General features: G+C 39.0%; 1 protein-coding gene across 4 annotated transcripts in view; it reads left to right on the plus strand.

Moving 5' to 3' along the window:
- The window catches only part of MAPRE2 (microtubule associated protein RP/EB family member 2), a 64574-nt gene that overhangs the window by 20106 nt on the left and 24927 nt on the right, over positions 1 to 19541 (plus strand). For 2 of the 4 annotated variants that reach the window (XM_083360764.1, XM_083360769.1), the window contains exon 1: positions 4581 to 4850. The exons of 1 other annotated variant lie outside the window; for it this stretch is intronic. In XM_083360764.1, coding sequence (XP_083216890.1) covers positions 4732 to 4850 — 119 coding nt within the window. In that variant the 5' untranslated portion in view covers positions 4581 to 4731. Of the gene's footprint in view, positions 1 to 4580; positions 4851 to 14975; positions 15133 to 19541 lie in introns of those variants that run through there. One more of the 4 variants, XM_083360766.1, reaches the window with a different exon arrangement.

A 19541-nucleotide genomic window follows, 5' to 3' on the forward strand; every position in this document is an offset into this window, starting at 1 on the left:
GCTTGTGATGATGGTAAAATTAAGTACATATGTAATATATGCATTGTTTCTAAGCAGTGAATGTTAACCAAGCTAAAAAGTCTGCTATTCATATGGAACTTATTTCTTCTCTGTGTTCTCAAATAGCACTGGCCAAACCGTAACTATAAAGCAAAAGAAAAAAATGTAGGCCTTTTCCTCCTTTCTACACCTTAATTTTACCAACACAGTTGGAATAAAACAGCTGGTGTTGAGAATAGGTCTTCCTGGAAATATACTTGATTTTTTTCAGAACGGAAACAAATTTAACATGTAATGCTACAATGTTATGTTCAGTATTTTTAGGATTTGTTGCTCTCTTAATGGGCTCAATGAATTAGACATTTAAATTTCAGTTTTAAAAAGGTAACTCAAAATATTTTACAATATCCAGAACTATTATCTCAGCATAGTTTCCAGGTTTTTTTAGATGTATCCATTAAGTCATTTTGCAGTCATGTTATTTTTTAATGGTGCAAGAATGTGTCAAAAGTACATTTCTCAAAGATAAAACATTTATACAATCCAACATCTATAGTGATACTTAAATATTTACTGTATATGTCTAACCCGCAGCCCATAGACTGGACGTGGCCCTGGACAGCTAGTGGAGCCCTGCAAGACAATTATATATATATGAAGCTTGTTGTTTATATACATTAACTATATATTTTATATGTGGCCCAAGATAATTCCACTTCAGTCAACACAGTCCAGGTAAGCCAAAAGGTTAGACAACTGTGCGGTAAACTATTATTGTCTTACTGTTTACGTAGCACTGTAAACATGTAATGCTTTGCAGAGTACACGAAGAGAGAGATATGCCTTTGGCAAATTATAATATAATGTGGCTGAGAGAAAATGCAAGTAAAGTACAAACTTTTATAGTAAAAGTAAACAGAAAAACAGAATGAAACTGCTTCAGCTAGATTAGTTATAGGTGGAATTACATAGAGCATGAAAACCAGAAAAGGTTTACCAATTTTTTTAAAAAAAAGTGGGATTGGGGGAACAAAGAGTGATTGCATCTTGCAACTGTTTGAAAAATTGAAAAGCAAAAGTGTTTTTGAGGAGTCCTTCAAGATATAAAATATAGTACAAGTAAAATAATGTGCAAAGATGTATCAATACTGTGTTTTTCTCAAAATAAGACCCAACCAGAAAATAAGCCCTAGCATGATTTTTCCCGATGCTCGTAATATAACCCCCAAAATAAGCCCATTTATTTGGGCATGGGTGTGGCCAGCTGAACATCGCTCACAGTAGCACAGGCTGCCCTGGGCGGAGGGTGCCTGACCCAGACCTTGAGCTCCCTGGGTGCCAGCGAAGCAGGTGGCAGGGTACGTTCAGCCTGGCTGCGGGGCCCCAAGGTGTGCAGGTGCAGGTCATGTGGGGGCAGCTCCGGGGCAGGGCTCAGGTGGGATTGGACAGCAGGGGCCAAGTGTGCAGGGACCATGGTGTGGCAGAGGCCTCGGGGGAGGCACACAATCTGGCCTGCGTGGCACCACCCCTGCCCCACCACCTGCCTTGCCTCCCCTCGTGACGGAGGTGCCAGTCTGCCAGATGCACTGGATGGCTGCCTGCCCAGTCTGTCCCAACATCTGCTTCCCCTCCTCAGGCCGAGTTAGCAGTGGCCGTAGGCCCGTGCACTCACTGCCTCCTCTGTGAAAAAAATAAGACATTACCCAAAAATAAGCCCTAGTGGGTTTTTTGGAGCAAAAATTAATATAAGACTCAGTCTTATTTTCGGGGAAACACAGGTGCTACATAAAAAACTCCCTTTTTATCACCTTGTAGCTCCTATTCAGGATAGAGTCAGGAAGACTGGGAGGAGCTGAGTGTTTACATAAAAATAGAGACATTCTTGGGGAGTTTTCTTCAGGATCCTGGAATAGACAGAAGCCAGTACTTACGCATTTGAGAATCAAAGCAAGAAGTAGTAAATTGAGAATCTTATATGAAAATTTATGGCTTTTCTCTTATTTGTTCCATAATCAAGATACAGTACTGTAAAAGTGGTGGATAATAAATAGGGAGGAAAAAGCATATAGAGAGAGTACTTGTTAATAAAGATGAGTTCAGTGTTTATATGAGAAAGTAAGCTATCGGATTGCAGTCTATCAAAATTGATGGATAGACTGTAGCAGTTGTCTTGATTGAGAAGTTCAACCAATTTCCAAAAACTGGCACTATTCCCTATGTAATGGTCTACTGTTCTAAGGTTTCTTTAAAAAAAAACAAATATGGATGTGGAGGAATATCTTGTGGTTGGTCAATATTTCTTAAGAAATGTAATGAATTTGTGTGAGTTGCATTTTCTTGAATAGTTAAAGAGCCAATTTGATGTAGTGGTTAAAGCATCAGGAGGAGTTCTAGTCCCACCTTAGACACAAAGTCCACTGGATGGCCTTGGGCTAGTCACTTTCTCTTAGCCCTAGGAATGAGACAACGGTAAATCATTTCTGAAAAACCTTGCCAAGGAAACTGCAGAGACTTGTCCAGGCGGTCTTCAAGAATCAGACACAACTTGAATAGAAGAAAAAAATTAACACAGAGTGGATTTGATTCAGCTTGTGTTAGATTTCTTTTCCGCCAAAGCTGTTCTCAATCCATTTGAAATCAGGCTTCCTTAGAACCATATCACAATTGATATGGAAATAAAAGGCAATGATGCAAAAGTAGATTCTCACTGTCTTCTTCTAGGCTATTTTTCAATTTTCTAGTCCACACTATAAACTTGAGATGTCTTGATGATCTTCCATTCTATCTAGATCCAAAACTTTTTTAAAAAAAACTGTATTAGCCAGTGTACTAGCCCTAACTGATGTTACCTACCTTGACTGATATTAACATAAAGGTAAAGGTAAAGGTTCCTCCGCACATGCGTGCTAGTCGTTTCCAACTTGCTCAAGTGACCTAAATTAATCTTGTAAAATCCTCTTCAAAAAAACTGTAATTTGAGTGGATATTTCTCTTCTTCCTGCTTAAAATATTGTAAACTCAAAGCTTTGTTTATTACTTTATGGTAAGTAGATGAAAATAATTGCCAGGCCAGGGACACTTGAGACCAAAGGAGTGTGGTTATTCAGGTACTTAACAAGATTGTTGTTAAGATCTGTTAGGTTTTTACAAAACATTTTTAACTGCCTTCCTCTTCATGCATATTTTGAAGGAAGAAAACCATCGGAAAGATTTAGTGAATACTCTTGAGGTTTTTAAAATGCATTTAAACTTTTCAAGGTGATTTCAAATGCCTTTAAGCAGTGCTTTTTTTGTAAAAGAAAAAGGTGCCGGAACTCACACGTCTTACAACCTGCCTTGCCTACCCTACAAGGTTCCATCCAAAAAAGGTGCCGGAACTCCATTCTGAGCATTCTATGAGAAAAAAAGCCCTGCCTTTAAGGAAGAAGAGTTTTTATATACTCTTTTTCCTGCTAAGAGTATGTAAGAGGCAAATGAAAAATGTTTAACAACACAATCAGACTTTATAGTCGGATCTTTAATACACTCTAAAAATTCAGCAGCATTGCTTTACTCAATTTTTTGTTCACAGTAAGGAAGAAAAGAATATATGTCTGAATACCGTACAAACACATTAGGATTTATGTCCACATTTCTAATATTTAGATTATTGACGCCATCTGTTTTTTACAGCGGTTTTGATACCGCTTTCAGTCATGGGGCCAAAGATAATTTGCTATTATCAGGGTGGAGATGATAGTGGATTATGAAGATATGAACAAAAGACTTTTCATTTTGTTTGCTAGGGTTATAATTGTAATTAACTATTATTATTGTCGAGAAAGGAGATAACTGGAAATGCCTCTTTGCTTGTCTCCGTAAGTAGGAGTGGGAAGAGCTTTTTTATCATGTCCTTTGCCTAAAAATGAGTCTCCTTAATGGAAAAAGCAAGAGAGAATAGTGTAATAGCCATTTAAATATAACTGTATAGAAAACTGGCCTTTAGCGCGCCATCTCCTTTTCTTTACTGAGAATTACTTGCCATGCTGTGCACATTTTCCAAGCTTCATCCGGGGTGATTATTGACAAGTAAAGAGAACCTCTTATTCTAAAGCTCGGGTTCTTCCAGCAGTTGATCGCATGTTTTGCTTATACTATTCCGTCCTCTGTCACGCTCGATCCAGTATAGTTGAATTCCCTGAAAAAGCAGGATGATTTCTGCAAAAATTTTACGAACTGGGTGAGGCGTGAAGAAAAAAGGCTAAGCCGAATACAGTACGGGAGGGATGCCTTTTCAGAACGTGCGCAGCCGGTCTCCCTCGATGCCTGCCCTTTTTCTAAAGGTGGCTCTTTGTATCGGCAGCTGCATTTGCAGAGTGCACGGCTGGAGGGAAATCGGAGAGGAAGCGGGGGAGGGGGGGGGCGCGCGCCAAGCCGAGTGGGTTCTACGTGCCAGATGTTAGCCCCGCCCCTTGCGCCTGTTTGGCTGCCTCGGTGCGGCCGCGCTCGAGCCCTGCGTGAATCGAGGAGATCTGATGAGTTAGCTGGTTGCCATGGCGAGGAGCTAGTCACGTGGCCCGGGGGCTGCTCCCGGCTGTTTGACGTCACCGGGCAGAAAGGAGGGGAAAGAAGACGGCGGCGAAGAGAGACGGAAGGATCGGTAGCGAAGGAAAAGCAGCAGCCCAGCCCGTTCCCAGCCTCTCCTCGCCCAGGCACCCAGGTTTGGGGCTGCTTGCTTTTGGGAGCGCTCAAATGCCTGGTCCTACTCAAGCGCTGTCCCCAAATGGAGAGAACAACAACGACATCATCCAGGATAACGGCACCATCATCCCTTTCAGGAAACATACAGTGCGAGGGGAGCGTTCCTACAGGTAACCCGCTCTCTTTTCTCTCCCACCACCCGGGGTGCGAATTTGGGCGTGCGCGCTGCGTGTGCGTCGTGGACACACACACACTAACACAAACACACACCCTTTACCCCCTTGGAGAATTGCTGCAGTGTCGGGTGGAAAAGAGCAGGGTTGCAGGACATTGCATAATATAAAAACAGCGGGGCACCAAAACCTCTCTAATCTAGCGTGTCTCCTCGTGTGGCGTGTTGAGCAGTTTTGAATGAGCTGCTTGCATTGTCGGCGAAAAACCATCTCGCGAATATGCTTTCTGTCTTATAGAGGCGCTTTCCCTTTCTTTATTTTCCTGTCCCCCCCCTCCCCTTCCTATTATTTCTCTTTTTATTTGCACAGCGAAAATAAGGATACGCATTCTGGAGTGAGTGATTGTATGTAGGTACACACGCGCGCGCGCACACACACACAAAAATCAAAGGGCTGTAGTATTAGTGCTGGTGTTTTTCTTCATTTTTGTGTGTGTGTAAAGCGGGCATTTGGAAGATCGCGGAAGAGGAGGCTGGGAGAGAAGAAAGAAGCAGACTTATATAATGGTTGCACTGCTTTGGTGTGCAGGAGGGAAAATGGAATCCTCTAGATTAAGCTGCAGTCTGTGATGTTAAATCACCAGATTGATGGAGCTTTGTAAGAAATGGAACCCCCTGATTGGTGGAAGCTTGACAGTAGAGGTCAGAGTGTCAGGAATATATTAAAAATCCTCTTAATGTCGAGTTTGGAAACTAGGTGGACTGTACAGTAGCTGCTAAAAGAATAGGAGACACTAAGGATATAAATTGACATCCCTGTCTTTTTCCTTTAAAAAAGTGTTATTATGTTTCTTGTTTTGATAGAGGCTGTTGGCTCTTTTCTTATCCATAGTTATAAAACATTTTTAATAATTGTTGGCATGTACCTTTGGTAAGATGTTTCCCGCTTTCTGCCCCTCCCCCTAGACACATTAGCATATCTGGCATGTTCCCCTAGATAGACTCATTAAGATTGCTTCCATTTTCAGCAAGGATAATAGTGTAGCTGAGAATGAGCCTCATGTTTGAGACTTTGCTTATCCCTGCATTCTGAAAAGGTAAGAATGGTTGAATAACACAACTGGATGCATCAATATCTTTATGTTTCTTCCTCATAACCTACAATCTTTCTCTTTTTAAAAATATCATGCTCTGAAGCAAGCTTCTGAAAATGAAAATTTGTAAACATGTTTGACAACATTGTGAAATGTAAAATCAGAAAAAATGTGATCAGTTGAATGTTAGTCTATGAATATTACTTCGAAGAAGTATTGCTGCATGCCATTAGCTCAGCTAAAATCAATCTAACTGTAAGTCCCTATTTTGTTCATGAATGGGTGAAGTCATAAAACATGTTTTAAAATATAAAACTCTGAATTATTTGTGAAATCCAAGTCCTTTTTCTTATATTGTTAACATCCATTCAGTCTGGACTAATTTGAAAAGCACCAATTGCTTAAACTTCTTTCTCCCTTGTGTTTTATATATAGCATCTGTTAGGTGTGGCACTAATTGGACCTTGAAAATGTGGGATAATTCCTGAAAATTTGAATTATTTTTGTTTAAGTCTTACTGAGAAGTTAGAATCTCTTATTTCTTCATTCATTCCATGGTGCAGATTTTTATTGGAAAATTTATTTGATAAACATTTTATTGAAAAACTGATCTGTCTAATGTTAATCTCATCAAGAACAGAACATTTAATGGTTGTTGATAAATTGTCAATTTCATTGAAGATATCAGTCTTAATACTGTAATGTTACTACTGAAAATAACTTATTACCTGATTAACATTATATACTGATTTTTTTAAAAAGAAAAAGACTTCTTTACCTAGTTGAGAAAAAAAATTATGTTGTAAAAGTCTAGACTACTGCAAACATGTAAACACATTATTTGGAGACAACTGCAAATATATTTCAAAGGATCGTGAAAGTGCTTGGTTTAGAAGGTAATAGGCTTGTGTTTTATTTATTGCCTTCTTCAATATGTTTTAAAGTTTTTTGAAATAAATATGGTACAGAAGCAAAATGTTCCTGCAGCACTCTAATTGCTACTACTTGATGGTTGTTGTGTTTTATTTCTGACATGTGCTAACTATATGATTACAGATAACCCATTTCACATATTTCCCCCATCAGTGGAGAAATATGAACAAGACAAAAACACCAACATACAAATTTATGACAGATTGGCATCTGAAAGCCAAATATTATTTAGTTCATATTTCACCAGGGTGCATTCTTAGCAGCCACCATGAAATTGTAATTGTTTCAGTTGGTCTGATCCTCTAAAGTATGCCAAGATCAACTGAAATGGAAGCCTCAGTAAGCTGATATTTGAACTACTTCTGATCCATCAAAAGGCCAACTATATGATTTCATGTATATTTAGTTCCAGAAGAAAAACAAAGAATGTAAATTATCTAGTTATGGTGCCACTCTGGCAGTGATCTTATTTTATCTTCACAGCATACTTATACAAACATAATTCCCATTATATACAGTAGACTTACTCCCAGCTGCATCTCCATAGTGTTGTGATTAATAGATTGTGGTTAATAGCTAACAAAAGTATAACACACTTTAAGATAAAGATTAGAATTTTCTCAAATAATTTCCTCAAGTTTTGCATGCAGAGACACAAATAAGGTTGATCCCTAAAACAGAAATCATATAAGACTGCCAAATCGGAGGTGTGCAAATTTTGTTCTTAGGGTCATATACAACTTTCTAAAAACAGAGGTACGCCTTGCAAAAGTTGCCACAGAATTGGAATTTTAACATTCCAATTTGAGAAATGTTGAAATATGTGAGAAGTAATCATATTAACTATGTATTGAATTTTAAATTAAAAACCCAGGTTTTTTTCCTTATTCTGCTCACATGTAGCAGTGTTTTGCCTGATGCAACACTTAAAACACCAATTGGCCCTCAGCCTCACAAAAGTTGTTCACTTCTGCACTCTTCTGGATGCAAAGTAGGACACAAGCTATAGTTTGAATGCTTGTTTCTTTGATTTTGAGTGAGGTTTCTATTTCCTGTTTAGCTTTGTCTCTAGTTGCTATTATGCTTTATATGCCAAAATGTGCTAAGTAAATGTACTTTAAATATGAAATTTCCTTGGTTTTAATGTTGTAAAAACCCTTTAAAAATGTTCTTCAGAGTTCTTAGGAGTGGCTACTTTGGAAGCTGTTCCCTGTTATCTCTGTTCATGCACAACTGTTTCACTTTGCTGGGGAAAAATGCTGATCAAATTGAGAGGAATGCTGCACAAAATGGGGAAGTGCAGAAGTGTAAATTATTGGGTCACCCAAAATATTGTTTGAATTAAGATTATCTTACTTTTTACTAACACGAATTCTCTTAATTGAATACAAACATGCTCAGGACTTTCCAGAGACTGCCAGCATTCTCTTCTTGTGGGTATTATAACTGAGAACTGGTATCTGTCTCTATTTGTACTGTATTTTGAAATATAAATAAACCAACTTCAGTTGACATAATCTTTAAAAATAAATGGTAGCATTTATATTGCAGAATTTCACTTTCCCAGATGTAATTTTAATAAGTTCTTTGATTAATTGGGGACCTAGTCTTTAATGTATGCAATTTCCATTTTTGTGAGAGTTGATAAAGCATAACCACTTGAAAAGGCTCCAGAAAACCAGACTAACATTTGCTTGATACTGCTCTACAAGTTCCCTGACATTTTAAGCAGACCTAGTAAGGAGTCTGCTTTTTTGTTTTTTCTATGGCTCTACACATGTTGGATACGGCCATATCTCTTATCTAATTTTTGGTGAACATTTCTTGTATTATGGACTGGAAAGAAAATGGAAGATTAACAGTATTTTCTGCTAAGTGCATTAATAATTGTAAAGTCACTCATGCAAGTGGAGCTGTGCATGTGCACAACTCACCCATAGCTTGTGCGGCCTGGTTCCAAACAGGCCACGGCCAGAGGATTGGAGACCTCTGTTTTAGATGGCAGTTGATTCATTTAGTTTTAAATTTATTGTAATCTTGTGATATAAAAAATGCATGAACTGTTTGGATTAGTACTTAACAACTTCAATTAATTCAATAATTTGTAGTAGAATTCTTTTAAATTAATTCAGATTACTGCATGAATTAATAATTTTTCACAGTAATATTCATTTTTTAAATTTATAATTTAATTTGTTAAATTTTATACATAATTGTCCTCCATTTATTTTTTAATCTTATGTCTAAATTGCGAGTCTCCAAACTTGACAACATTAAAACTTGTGGACTTCAGTCCCAAAATTCCTCAGCCAACATGGCTGACTGAGAAATTATGGGATTGAAGTCCACAAGTCTTAAAGTTGCCAAGTTTGGAGACCCCTGATCTAAATGGTCATGCCACCACTTTGGAATAATTACTTCAAAAAATAAATGAATTATGTGGACGCTGAAAGTCCCTACAACCAAAGATAGTTTCTTTCCCTATAGCTAGCAAGGACGAGATAAGTTTGCATGGCATTTATGTTGCTAATATTTAAGATGAAATTTTTTTTTAGAGTATAGGGGAGGAATTTATATTTGAATAAGCAAAGAATTAGTTTTTGAGAAAGATATTCACTTGATATTGTTAATGTTAGTTCTTTAAAAAAAATAATCTAGATAATATTCAAAAAAGTACGGTAAAACTGCAGTATTATTCAAACTCCAGATAATTCTACTGTTTCATATTTTTTTATATTCCATTTTAGGAAATGTGCAAGCTGTGGGAAACTATTTTAAAAAATACAACATTAAATCTTATGCTAGAATTTTCTAGCCCTCATTATCACAAAGATTTGAGAACAATACACTTTTTAAAATGCAGTAGCTAGGAACCAAATAGGCGCCTCATATATAGCTTCCTATTGAATCTTATGCTTTCCAAATCCTACTTTCAAGAACTAAATCAGGATTTTTCTATTAATGTTAGCAATAAGAGGTGTATTGGTAATTCTAATTGGCTATTTGTATGAAGTAAGATTGGAACACAATTTTATGTAATTGTCTAATAGATTTTTTAAAAAAAATTGTTACAAAAAAATCTTTAATATGTGGAGCTTTAAACTAAGTTTTTATTGCCAATTTCCATTAAGAGATGGCCAACAAAATTCTCCACAAGCCATTATGTATGATTATAACTGTATTGCATTATAATTCAATACAGAGAGTAGTATAGTACAGAGTTCCCCAACCTTTTGGGCAACAGGGATTGGTTCCATGGAGAAAGGTTTGTCCAGGAACCGGAGAGTGCGTGGTTTTGTGTGCTGCCTGCATCCCACAGATGGGGCTTTGTTTGTTTGTGCAGACTGGTTGCTGGCATGCTGCGGCCTGGTACTGGTCCACAAACCGGGGGGTTGGGGACCCCTGGTATAGTAGTCTATGATATTACTAGGAACTAATTAACCTTGGCCCAATCTTTATAATAAAGGAAAGCCGTGCAACCAGAATATTAACTGTAAAAATAAATGAATTTTGACACAGCCATTATACAGACTTCTTAGTTGGAGATATGTGATACTGTACTTTTCTCTGAAAATACGGAGTTAATATCAGATAAATAATAGAGAAGGACCCCTTTCTCCAATATTCATTCACAATGGTATGGGTAGTCCTCCACTTACAATTACAATTAGGCCTGGAATTTTGGTTTAATTAATTGCAGTCATTTAGCGAGGTGCCTATGTGTCTGCTTCATTCAACAACTGCAAACCTGGCCCTTATAGTCATGTCACTAAGCAGGCAGAATGAAAGAGCTGCCCGCTGAAAGAGGGCAGGCAGTTCTCCCCCATGCACAGAAGGGAAATCCTGTGCTGTTCTGGAAAAACAAAAATTGGATACCAAAGAGCCAAGCTTCATTTCTCCTGCCTACCACAAACCCTTCCCTCTCTTTCATGTGTGAAAGAGAACTGCCAGACTGGGCCAGAAAAAGGAAGCTTGAATCCTGAATTGCCTTTTTCTGGCCCAGCAAGGTGATTCCTCTCCCCTCATTGTGCAAAAGATGATGGCTGGTCTGGGCTGGAGAAAGTATGGTAAGCCCTCCTCTTCTGTGTGCTAGTTTTTCTACCCTTCAGAAAATTTGCATTTTGGCTAGAAAGCTAGCAAATGCAATCTTTCTGAACAGTAAGTATAAAGTTCTTTTCCGGTAATGCTGACTTTCTGAGGGAGCCAACAGAGAAGACTGCAAATGGTGGTCACATGATCGCAGGATGCTTGGCAACCGGTCGTAAGGTTGCCAACTGTGAAATAAAATCATGTGGCCTCCTAGGTGGCGCAGCAGTAACTTCAAAGATGGGTCATAAGCAATTTTTCCTGAGTCTTTTGTAATTTTAAACAGTCATTGTTGTTAGCTGCGAAGTCGTGTCCGACCCATCGCGACCCCATGGGCAACGTTCCTCCAGGCCTTCCTGTCCTCTGCCATCTTCTGGAGATCATTTAAGCTCACGCCTACTGCTTCAGTGACTCCATCCAGCCACCTCATTCTCTGTCATCCCCGTCTTCTCTTGCCCTCAATCTTTCCCAGCATTAGGCTCTTCTCCAGTGAGTCCTTCCTTCTCATTAGGTGGCCAAAGTATTTGAGTTTTAGCTTCAGGATCTGGCCTTCTAAAGAGCAGTCAGGATTGATCTCCTCTAGGACTGACTGGTTTGATCGCCTTGCAGTCCAAGGGACTCGCAGGAGTCTTCTCCAGCACCAGAGTTCAAAGGCCTCAATTCTTTGGCGCTCAGTCTTTCTTATGGTCCAACTTTCACAGCCATACATTGCAACTGGGAAGACCATAGCCTTGACTATACGCACTTTGGTTGGCAGGGTGATGTCTCTGCTTTTTAGTGTGCTGTCTAGATTTGCCATGGCTTTCCTCCCCAGGAGCAAGCGTCTTTTAATTTCTTGGCTGCAGTCCCCATCTGCGGTGATCTTGGAGCCCAGGAAAATAAAATCTGTCACTACCTCCTTTTCTTCCCCATCTATTTGCCAGGAATTGAGAGGGCCGGGTGCCATGATCTTGGTTTTCTTAATGTTTAGTTTCAACCCAAGTTTTGCACTCTCCTTCACTCGCAACAAGAGGCTCTTTAGTTCCTCTTCACCTCCTAGGTGGCGCAGCAGTAACTTCAAAGATGGGTCATAAGCAATTTTTCCTGAGTCTTTTGTAATTTTGAACAGTCATTAGGCGATTGATAATAAATTGATGACTATCTATATGAAATTCCTCCATCCTTCTAAAGTCTTGAAAAGCTTTAATTTTTTACGGAACTGACTAGAGAATTCCAGATTATGAATCTGATATTTTATTAAGTACATTCTATATATGCTGGTAATAGTAATAGTTTAGTGATTAGTGATTAGGACATATCAGAATACAACATGTAAAATACAAAAAAATACAAAACAGTAATAAGATCATATATTTATGTTGAATAAAAGAAATACTATAAAAGAACTATAAATATGGTAATTTAAGTACGAAGATGGTAGAGGACAGGAAGGCCTGGAAGAACGCTGTCCATGGGGTCGCGATGGGTCGGACACGACTTCGCAGCTAACAACAATTTAAATACACATTCACCCTTGTATTCATACATCTCTAAACCTTTGGGGATACATATCTAACTAGTATATCTTCAGTAGCAATGGACCAGGTCATGTACATTTCTTTGATTCTTAGTAGGAAATCCAAGGGATTTCCTTACATTCCTTCTCTTCTTTTTTTTTCTTTTGCATGTGGAAGAAGTTTTCCAACTCATTTTTTTCCCATTAAAATGCAAATGTACTCCTTTTTAGTTAGAAATGAAATCTCTTGTGTGAATGAACCAAAATAGAATGGAGTAGGAATGTAGCTAGTTTTAGCTACAATATTTCTTCTTCTAATTTATTGACATTCTTAATGTTCATGACTGAGCTAGATGTTTTAACACCTGTATTCAGTTGTTTCAAGAATAAAAATTCCAGTTCTGTTGAATACTGCTCCAGAGAAATAAATGTAAGTTTTGCTTGAACAAAGGCAGATTATTTCAAATAATTATATAAGTTCTTATTATCTCATTTAACAATCCCTGCAAATATATCCTTGTGTTTCGTGAAAAATTACATCTGACTTACATGATAATTGTGGCATATATTTTTAGTCTACTTTAAATATTATTCTTGTGGTAACCTTACAAAAATGGCCTATTCTGAGTATTTCCTGCTTGCCTGGCCCCAGTTTTGTTGAGAATTTGAAAAGAAATTGTTCAGCATGTTTAAGCATATATTTTATAGCATCTTAGTCTTGTTTCAAACTTGCGTATAAAGTTTATATTCTAAAGACGGGCAGCTGCTTGGTAGCTTACAGTAAGTAACCTTTGATAAAAGTGAAGCTATGATGGCCTACTGCTGCTGCTGCAGAAATAACAAAAACTTTGGCAGCATCTCAGACTAAAAGATCTATTACGAAACCTTGGAATCCAGTTTATTAAATCATAAAAAGCTATCCTGACTTGGCAGGTATAATATATCCATAGTTTTAATTGGAGTCTTTAAGGTTTGAGAAAAATGAAATGTAAAAATAACACAGATGTGGAGTCTCTCAAGAAGACTAGGATGTAGTATAGTTTTTTAATTGAAAAAAAAATACTGATTCATTCCTTTTAGTGTCAGAAGTTGTAACAACCCCCAAAAAGCAACAGTTATGTCACCTTCACAGCTAACTTTAAAATGTCAGTCTGGCCATACGTAGCCTGAAGTTCTAAAAGTAGATTATATTCTTCATTTCAGTAAATCCCATTTTTAGATGAAACATATTGGTGTATTAGAAAAAATTCCCACTTTTTTAATAGATAATTCATGCTGCAATTATTCTCCATGAATGAACTCTCTGTATAAAAGTGGAAGTGTTTGTGTGTGTGTGTGAGAGAGAGAGAGAGAGAGAGAGAGAAAGAGAGAGAGAGAGAGAGAATTGTAGCCCAAAAAGGGAAGAGAAGAAAAGAGAGCTGCATGTATTTATTAATTGTGGATAAAATGGCAGTCTTGAGACTTAGAGTCTTAACACAGTTGAAGGGAACAGATTGGGCAGTGATGATTCCTAGGCTGAATGAATCATACAGGGGCAAAAAATAATAAGTAGTCACTTGAAGAGTCCAGGCAAAAATTATAACTTCTGTAACTGAATTTAAGACCCAGTAATAAGCATGTGGATATGATTCTTTATGAGAATTATTTCCCTAAATTATATGATACTGAACTTTATGCTGAGGAATACATACTATCACTTTTCTAATGTAATCCCTTTCAGATAGTTTAAGCTACACTTGTAGTCAGAAGTGGCAATAGCAGTTGCTATGTAAAATTTGTGGAGGATTCCACATTAGGAAAGGTTGTGGATGCATTCTCATTCAGTGTGGGAATCTCGGGAGGAACCAGTAAAACCCACTTCCTGTCAGGAAACAGATTTATAAACAAAACCGATCTCTCCTTTCTTAGAGCTGAGTGCTTCTCCTTGTTCTGGTTCTGCTCTCCCAGATGAGCTTCTCTTTTTCTGAGTTGAAGGTTGAGAGCAGATAGATTGCTTTTTTCCCCATTTGATCTGTACTTTTTCACTTTTAGTAAAAAAAAAAAAGAGGCTTCTTCCAATGGAATAAAAATACAGCACCCAGTATTTTTGTTTTATTTTTGCTGCTTTGGTTTTGGTTTCTAACAGGAATAGGTAGCCTCAATTTGGCACAAACTCAACTGTATGATCTGGGGCAGGCAGGGGAGGCACCTACATGAGCAAATGCCCAAGCAATTTTGCAGTGGCCTAGCTAAAATGAATCTGAGTGGTAACACTCGTGAAAGATTTACTTAGTGGAATGTATGCAGTTTTTCTATTATAGATACGATCGGTTTCTTAAGTACTGAAATGTAGCAGTCTGCTATAGAAATCTATCATATAGCTGTTTATCCTGTATTTCTGCAAGAAATTGTTTAGTTGTATCTTTTGAAATTGTACTGAATCTAAGAATGCTATCCTTATGTTGCCTGGACATGGATAGCCCAAACAATCAAAACCCAAGCACTGTGACTGATTATTTTCTTTTCGTCATAACAGGAGAAGTAATCAAATTCCTAAATGTCACAAGTCCCAGTTGTCAGTATGAGAATACTGTAAATCTTCCATTACGGCTTGGGTTCTTCAGCCAATGAGAAAGTGGGTGCTTATAATACTTCCTTTAAAAACTACAACAACAACTGCCTCTTTTACCAAGGTAAAGACTACTTATTGCCAAAGCAAAATCAGCTAAGAAACATGAAAAAATGTTAATGCTTATTTCTGCTTACCAGACTTATAGACCATAGGCAAATCTCCGAGAACATTCCAATATTTGTTTCATTCCTCACCCTCCAAGTTATATATATGAATAAATATGGATTTTCATGATTTTATAATATACCGGTAAACCACATGTCATCACTTCAAATAATCAAGAAGCAAAAACCTAGATCTTGGCCAGGCATCATATGATTCCTGGAACTTGTAATTGCTCCTCTTTTCCTCTAAACATCAAATTTCCAACAAGAAACATCTGTACATAATTAATTCAATGTACAGGTGGCTTGGTGGCTTACTTTATCAGGAATGGAAGAAAAAAAATCATGCACTCACTGCCTGCAAAATATTTCTAGGAAGATTCAAGAATGAGAACTGATAGGAAAGAAATAGTCTCTCCGCACATTCCCATTAGATATTTTATAAAATACAGATACATCAAGCTAAGTGGTACAAGTTACATTATTCTGTCCTGGAAGCCATGGTTTTTCAATCTCATTGAATTTAAAAGCCATATTCTATTAAATCGATTCTCTTTTCCCAGGACTTTTCATTCTGGGATTATTTAGTTGCCTGACTATTTGCATACTGAGCAGGCCAAGTGCATCTGAATAAATTTGCTTTGGCAATGATACATTATATCCTGACACTTTGAAAGCAGAGAAGTCTGCTTTTAGAATTGGTGATCTGGACATTTTCCCCTGTAGAAATAAAAATGGTAATAGAGACTAGGTTCCAGCATTAAATTATTGGTTTTCTTTCTGGAATGAGTGGGAGGGGGGGTTGTGGAAGGAGCTGAGGCATTTAATCCACTTCTTGTCATCTGTCTTCAAACTTTTTTTTTCTTTTGAAAGGGTTGCTTGGTTTAGTCCTTGCAGCAGTTATAAAATGCTAACTTAAGTGCTCTTGGTGGTTTTTCAAATCTAGAGCTGTTGATCTTCTAACCAATCAATCCTTTTCAAGAGTACTTATATGGAAAATCAGTAGAACAACATTCCTTGTCTATAATAAAACTGTTAGTGTTCCATTGATATCATGTGATTGGAAGATGACTTAACTATCACTGTCTGGATTCAAATACAGCAAAAAGAGAAATCAAACTTTATTATCCTGAATAACTAACACCATTCAAAATTGAAATTAAGAATGAATATTTCATAAAATTCAAAGTTCAATATTCTTGGTGCATTATTGTTATGCTCTTCATGGCACAGTTGACTACGGTATTTGATTTTCAGTTTCTTAACTCTCTTATAGCTCCCCCCTCTCCCGGTCTTTATTTTTAGTTAGTGACTTAGATGTGTTAATGAAGGTAAAAGGTATTTAGTTATTAACACTGATATCTAAGAATAGCTTTTCTCATTTTTCTTCCAGAACATGAGACTGATCTGCGAATCCTATTGTCCTTTTCAGTACAATTAAATTTGGTTTCAGAATGTTTTTGAAGCAAGGGAGAACTGCTATATGAAATTCCAAATTATTCTTATGTAGATAGGTTGTTTAAACAAATAATCCAAAAGACTGGTCAAATTGATATTGATCCTGGTTATCTGTTTTCCAGAAGTATGTCATTGATGCTTCATTGTGTTAACAAAATTTGTGAAATGTCTTATCTCACCCTGCCCTATTAGATGTATTATCAGCTAGGAACCTACATTTGGTAAGTCCCAGATCTGCTGTGGACCCCAAATTATGAAACATTTTTCCCTTCCACCAAGATTAGTTTAGTTCCATCTCTTTTGACATTCCAGAATTCCCTCATGTCCTGGTTAAGTTATCAGGCCTGGGGCTCTCAGGGAACCAGAGGCTTAGTTAGAGGTAATGATTTTTATCCCCTCTTTGCCCAAGGTTTGTATATTTGTTTTTGTAGTATTTATCTTTTAATGTGGATTTTCTACTTCTTTGTATTTGTTGTTTTAACATTTATTTAATGTACCCCACCCAGGGTCACTTTTTGTGAGATGAGTTTAGTTTAGTTTAGTTTTAGTTTTATTTGATTTCTATACCGCCCTTCTCCCAAGGGACTCAGGGCGGTTCACAGGGCATATATAAATAACGATACAAAAGTTAAAAGGAAATTAAACCAGTGCCCAATTAAAATACAACAATAATAAAATACTAAAAAACCAATTTAAAAACCCATATTCCCCCATCAGGCCAGACCAGCTAATTCAAATAAGTGGGTCTTCAGCCCGCGGCGGAAGGATCGGAGGTCTGATGCCATCCGGAGCTCAACCGGCAGTTGGTTCCATAATGCCGGAGCACCCACAGAGAAGGCCCTCCCCCTGGGGGCCACCAGTCGACATTCCCTGACCGGAGGCACCCTGAGGAGGCCCTCTCTGTGGGCACGTACTGGGCGGAGGGAAGTTGACGCCGGCAGCAGGTGGTCCCCGAGGTAACCCGGACCCATGCCATGTAAGGACTTAAAGATCATGACCAAGACCTTGAACCTCACCCAGAAGACAACTAGTAGCCAATGCAGCTCGCGGAGCAAAGGTGTAACATGGGAGTACCGGGAAACTCCCAAGACAACTCTCGCGGCCGCATTTTGTACCAGTTGGAGCCTCCGAGTGGTCTTCAAGGGAAGCCCCATGTAGAGAGCATTACAGTAGTCAAGGCGAGAGGTCACGAGCGCATGAGTGACCGTACACAGGGCATCCCGGTCCAGATAGGGCCGCAACTGGCGCACCAGGCGAACCTGGGCGAAAGACCCCCTAGTCACGGCCACTATATGATCTTCCAAGGTAAGCCGTGAATCTAGGAGGACTCCCAAGTTGCTAGGCCTATCCACGGGGGGTAAGAGCTCACCCCCCATAGACAGCGATGGAACATTTTGAATATTCCGGGATGCCGGAATGTACAGCCACTCAGTCTTGTCAGGGTTGAGTTGAAGTCTGTTCCTCCCCATCCAGACCTGAACCGCCTCCAGGCAACGGGACATCACAGTGAGGGCATCACTGTGGTGGTTTGGGGTCGAAAAGAAAAGTTGGGTATCATCGGCATATTGATGATACCCAACTCCAAAACCACGAATGATCTCACCCAGCGGTTTCATGTAGATGTTGAACAGGAGAGGCGAGAGAACCGACCCCTGAGGAACTCCACAAACGAGAGACCTAGGGGCCGATCTCTGCCCCCCTGCCAACACCGACTGCGAGCGTCCCAGGAGATAGGAGGAGAACCACTGAAGAACTGTGCCTCCCACTCCCAATCCCCTGAGACGCCGCAGCAAGATACCATGGTCGATGGTATCGAAAGCCGCCGAGAGGTCTAATAGGACTAGGACAGAGGAATATCCCCTATCCCGAGCCCTCCAGAGATCATTCACCAGAGCGACCAATGCCGTCTCCGTGCTGTACCCGGGCCTGAAACCCGATTGGTACGGGTCCAAATAATCCGCTTCATCCAGGACCAGAGGGAGCTGATGCGCCACCACACTCTCAACAACCTCCGCCCAGTACGCTCCCACAGAGAGGGCCTCCTCAGGGTGCCACCGGTCAAAGAATGCCGACTGGTGGCCCCCAGGGGGAGGGCGTTCTCTGTGGGTGCACCGGATTTATGGAACCATCTTCCGGTTGAGCTCCAGATGGCGCCCGATCTCCACTCCTTCCGGCGCGATCTTAAAACCCATCTTTTTAAACAAGCTGGCCTGGCCTGATGGGACGGGGTGGGATTTTTATAAACGATTTGAATTTTAAATTTGTATTAATTTTATGGGCATTGTTTAATCATGTTTTAATAATTTTAATTTTTGTATCTAGTTTTTATGTATTGCCCTGTTCACCGCCCTGAGTCCCCTTGGAGAAGGGCGGTATATAAAATAAATAAATAAATAAATAAATAAATAAATAAATAAATAAATAAATAAACCTTCGCAAGAAAGCGAAGGTTGGAGACTGGACGAAAGTTGTTCAATACAGCTGGGTCCAAGGCAGGCTTCTTGAGGAGAGGTCTCACCACCGCCTCCTTCAAGACGGTGGGGAAATTACCCTCACTCAAAGAAGCTGATATAACCGCTTGGAGCCAGCCTCGTGTCCTCTCCCTAGCTGCATAAACCAGCCAAGAAGGGCACAGATCCAATAAACATGTGGTGGAGCTCAGCCTCCCCATAATCCTGTCCACTTCATCAGGGGTCACAGAATCAATCTTCTCCCAGATAACATTGACAAGACCGCCCGTGTCCTGGTCGTCAGACTCTGCCCAGCTGGAGTCCAAACCGGTCCGAATCCAAGCGATTTTATCCGACAGATGTTGACTATACAAGTGTTGATTAATTGTTTATTGTAACCCTTTCTATTATCAGTATTTTCCACCCAATTAATAACTTGCTTGGTAAATTATTTTACA

The sequence above is a fragment of the Vipera ursinii genome (genome assembly GCF_947247035.1).
Source record: "Vipera ursinii genome assembly, chromosome: 3".
In the NCBI taxonomy this organism is placed as follows: Eukaryota; Metazoa; Chordata; class Lepidosauria; order Squamata; family Viperidae; genus Vipera; species Vipera ursinii.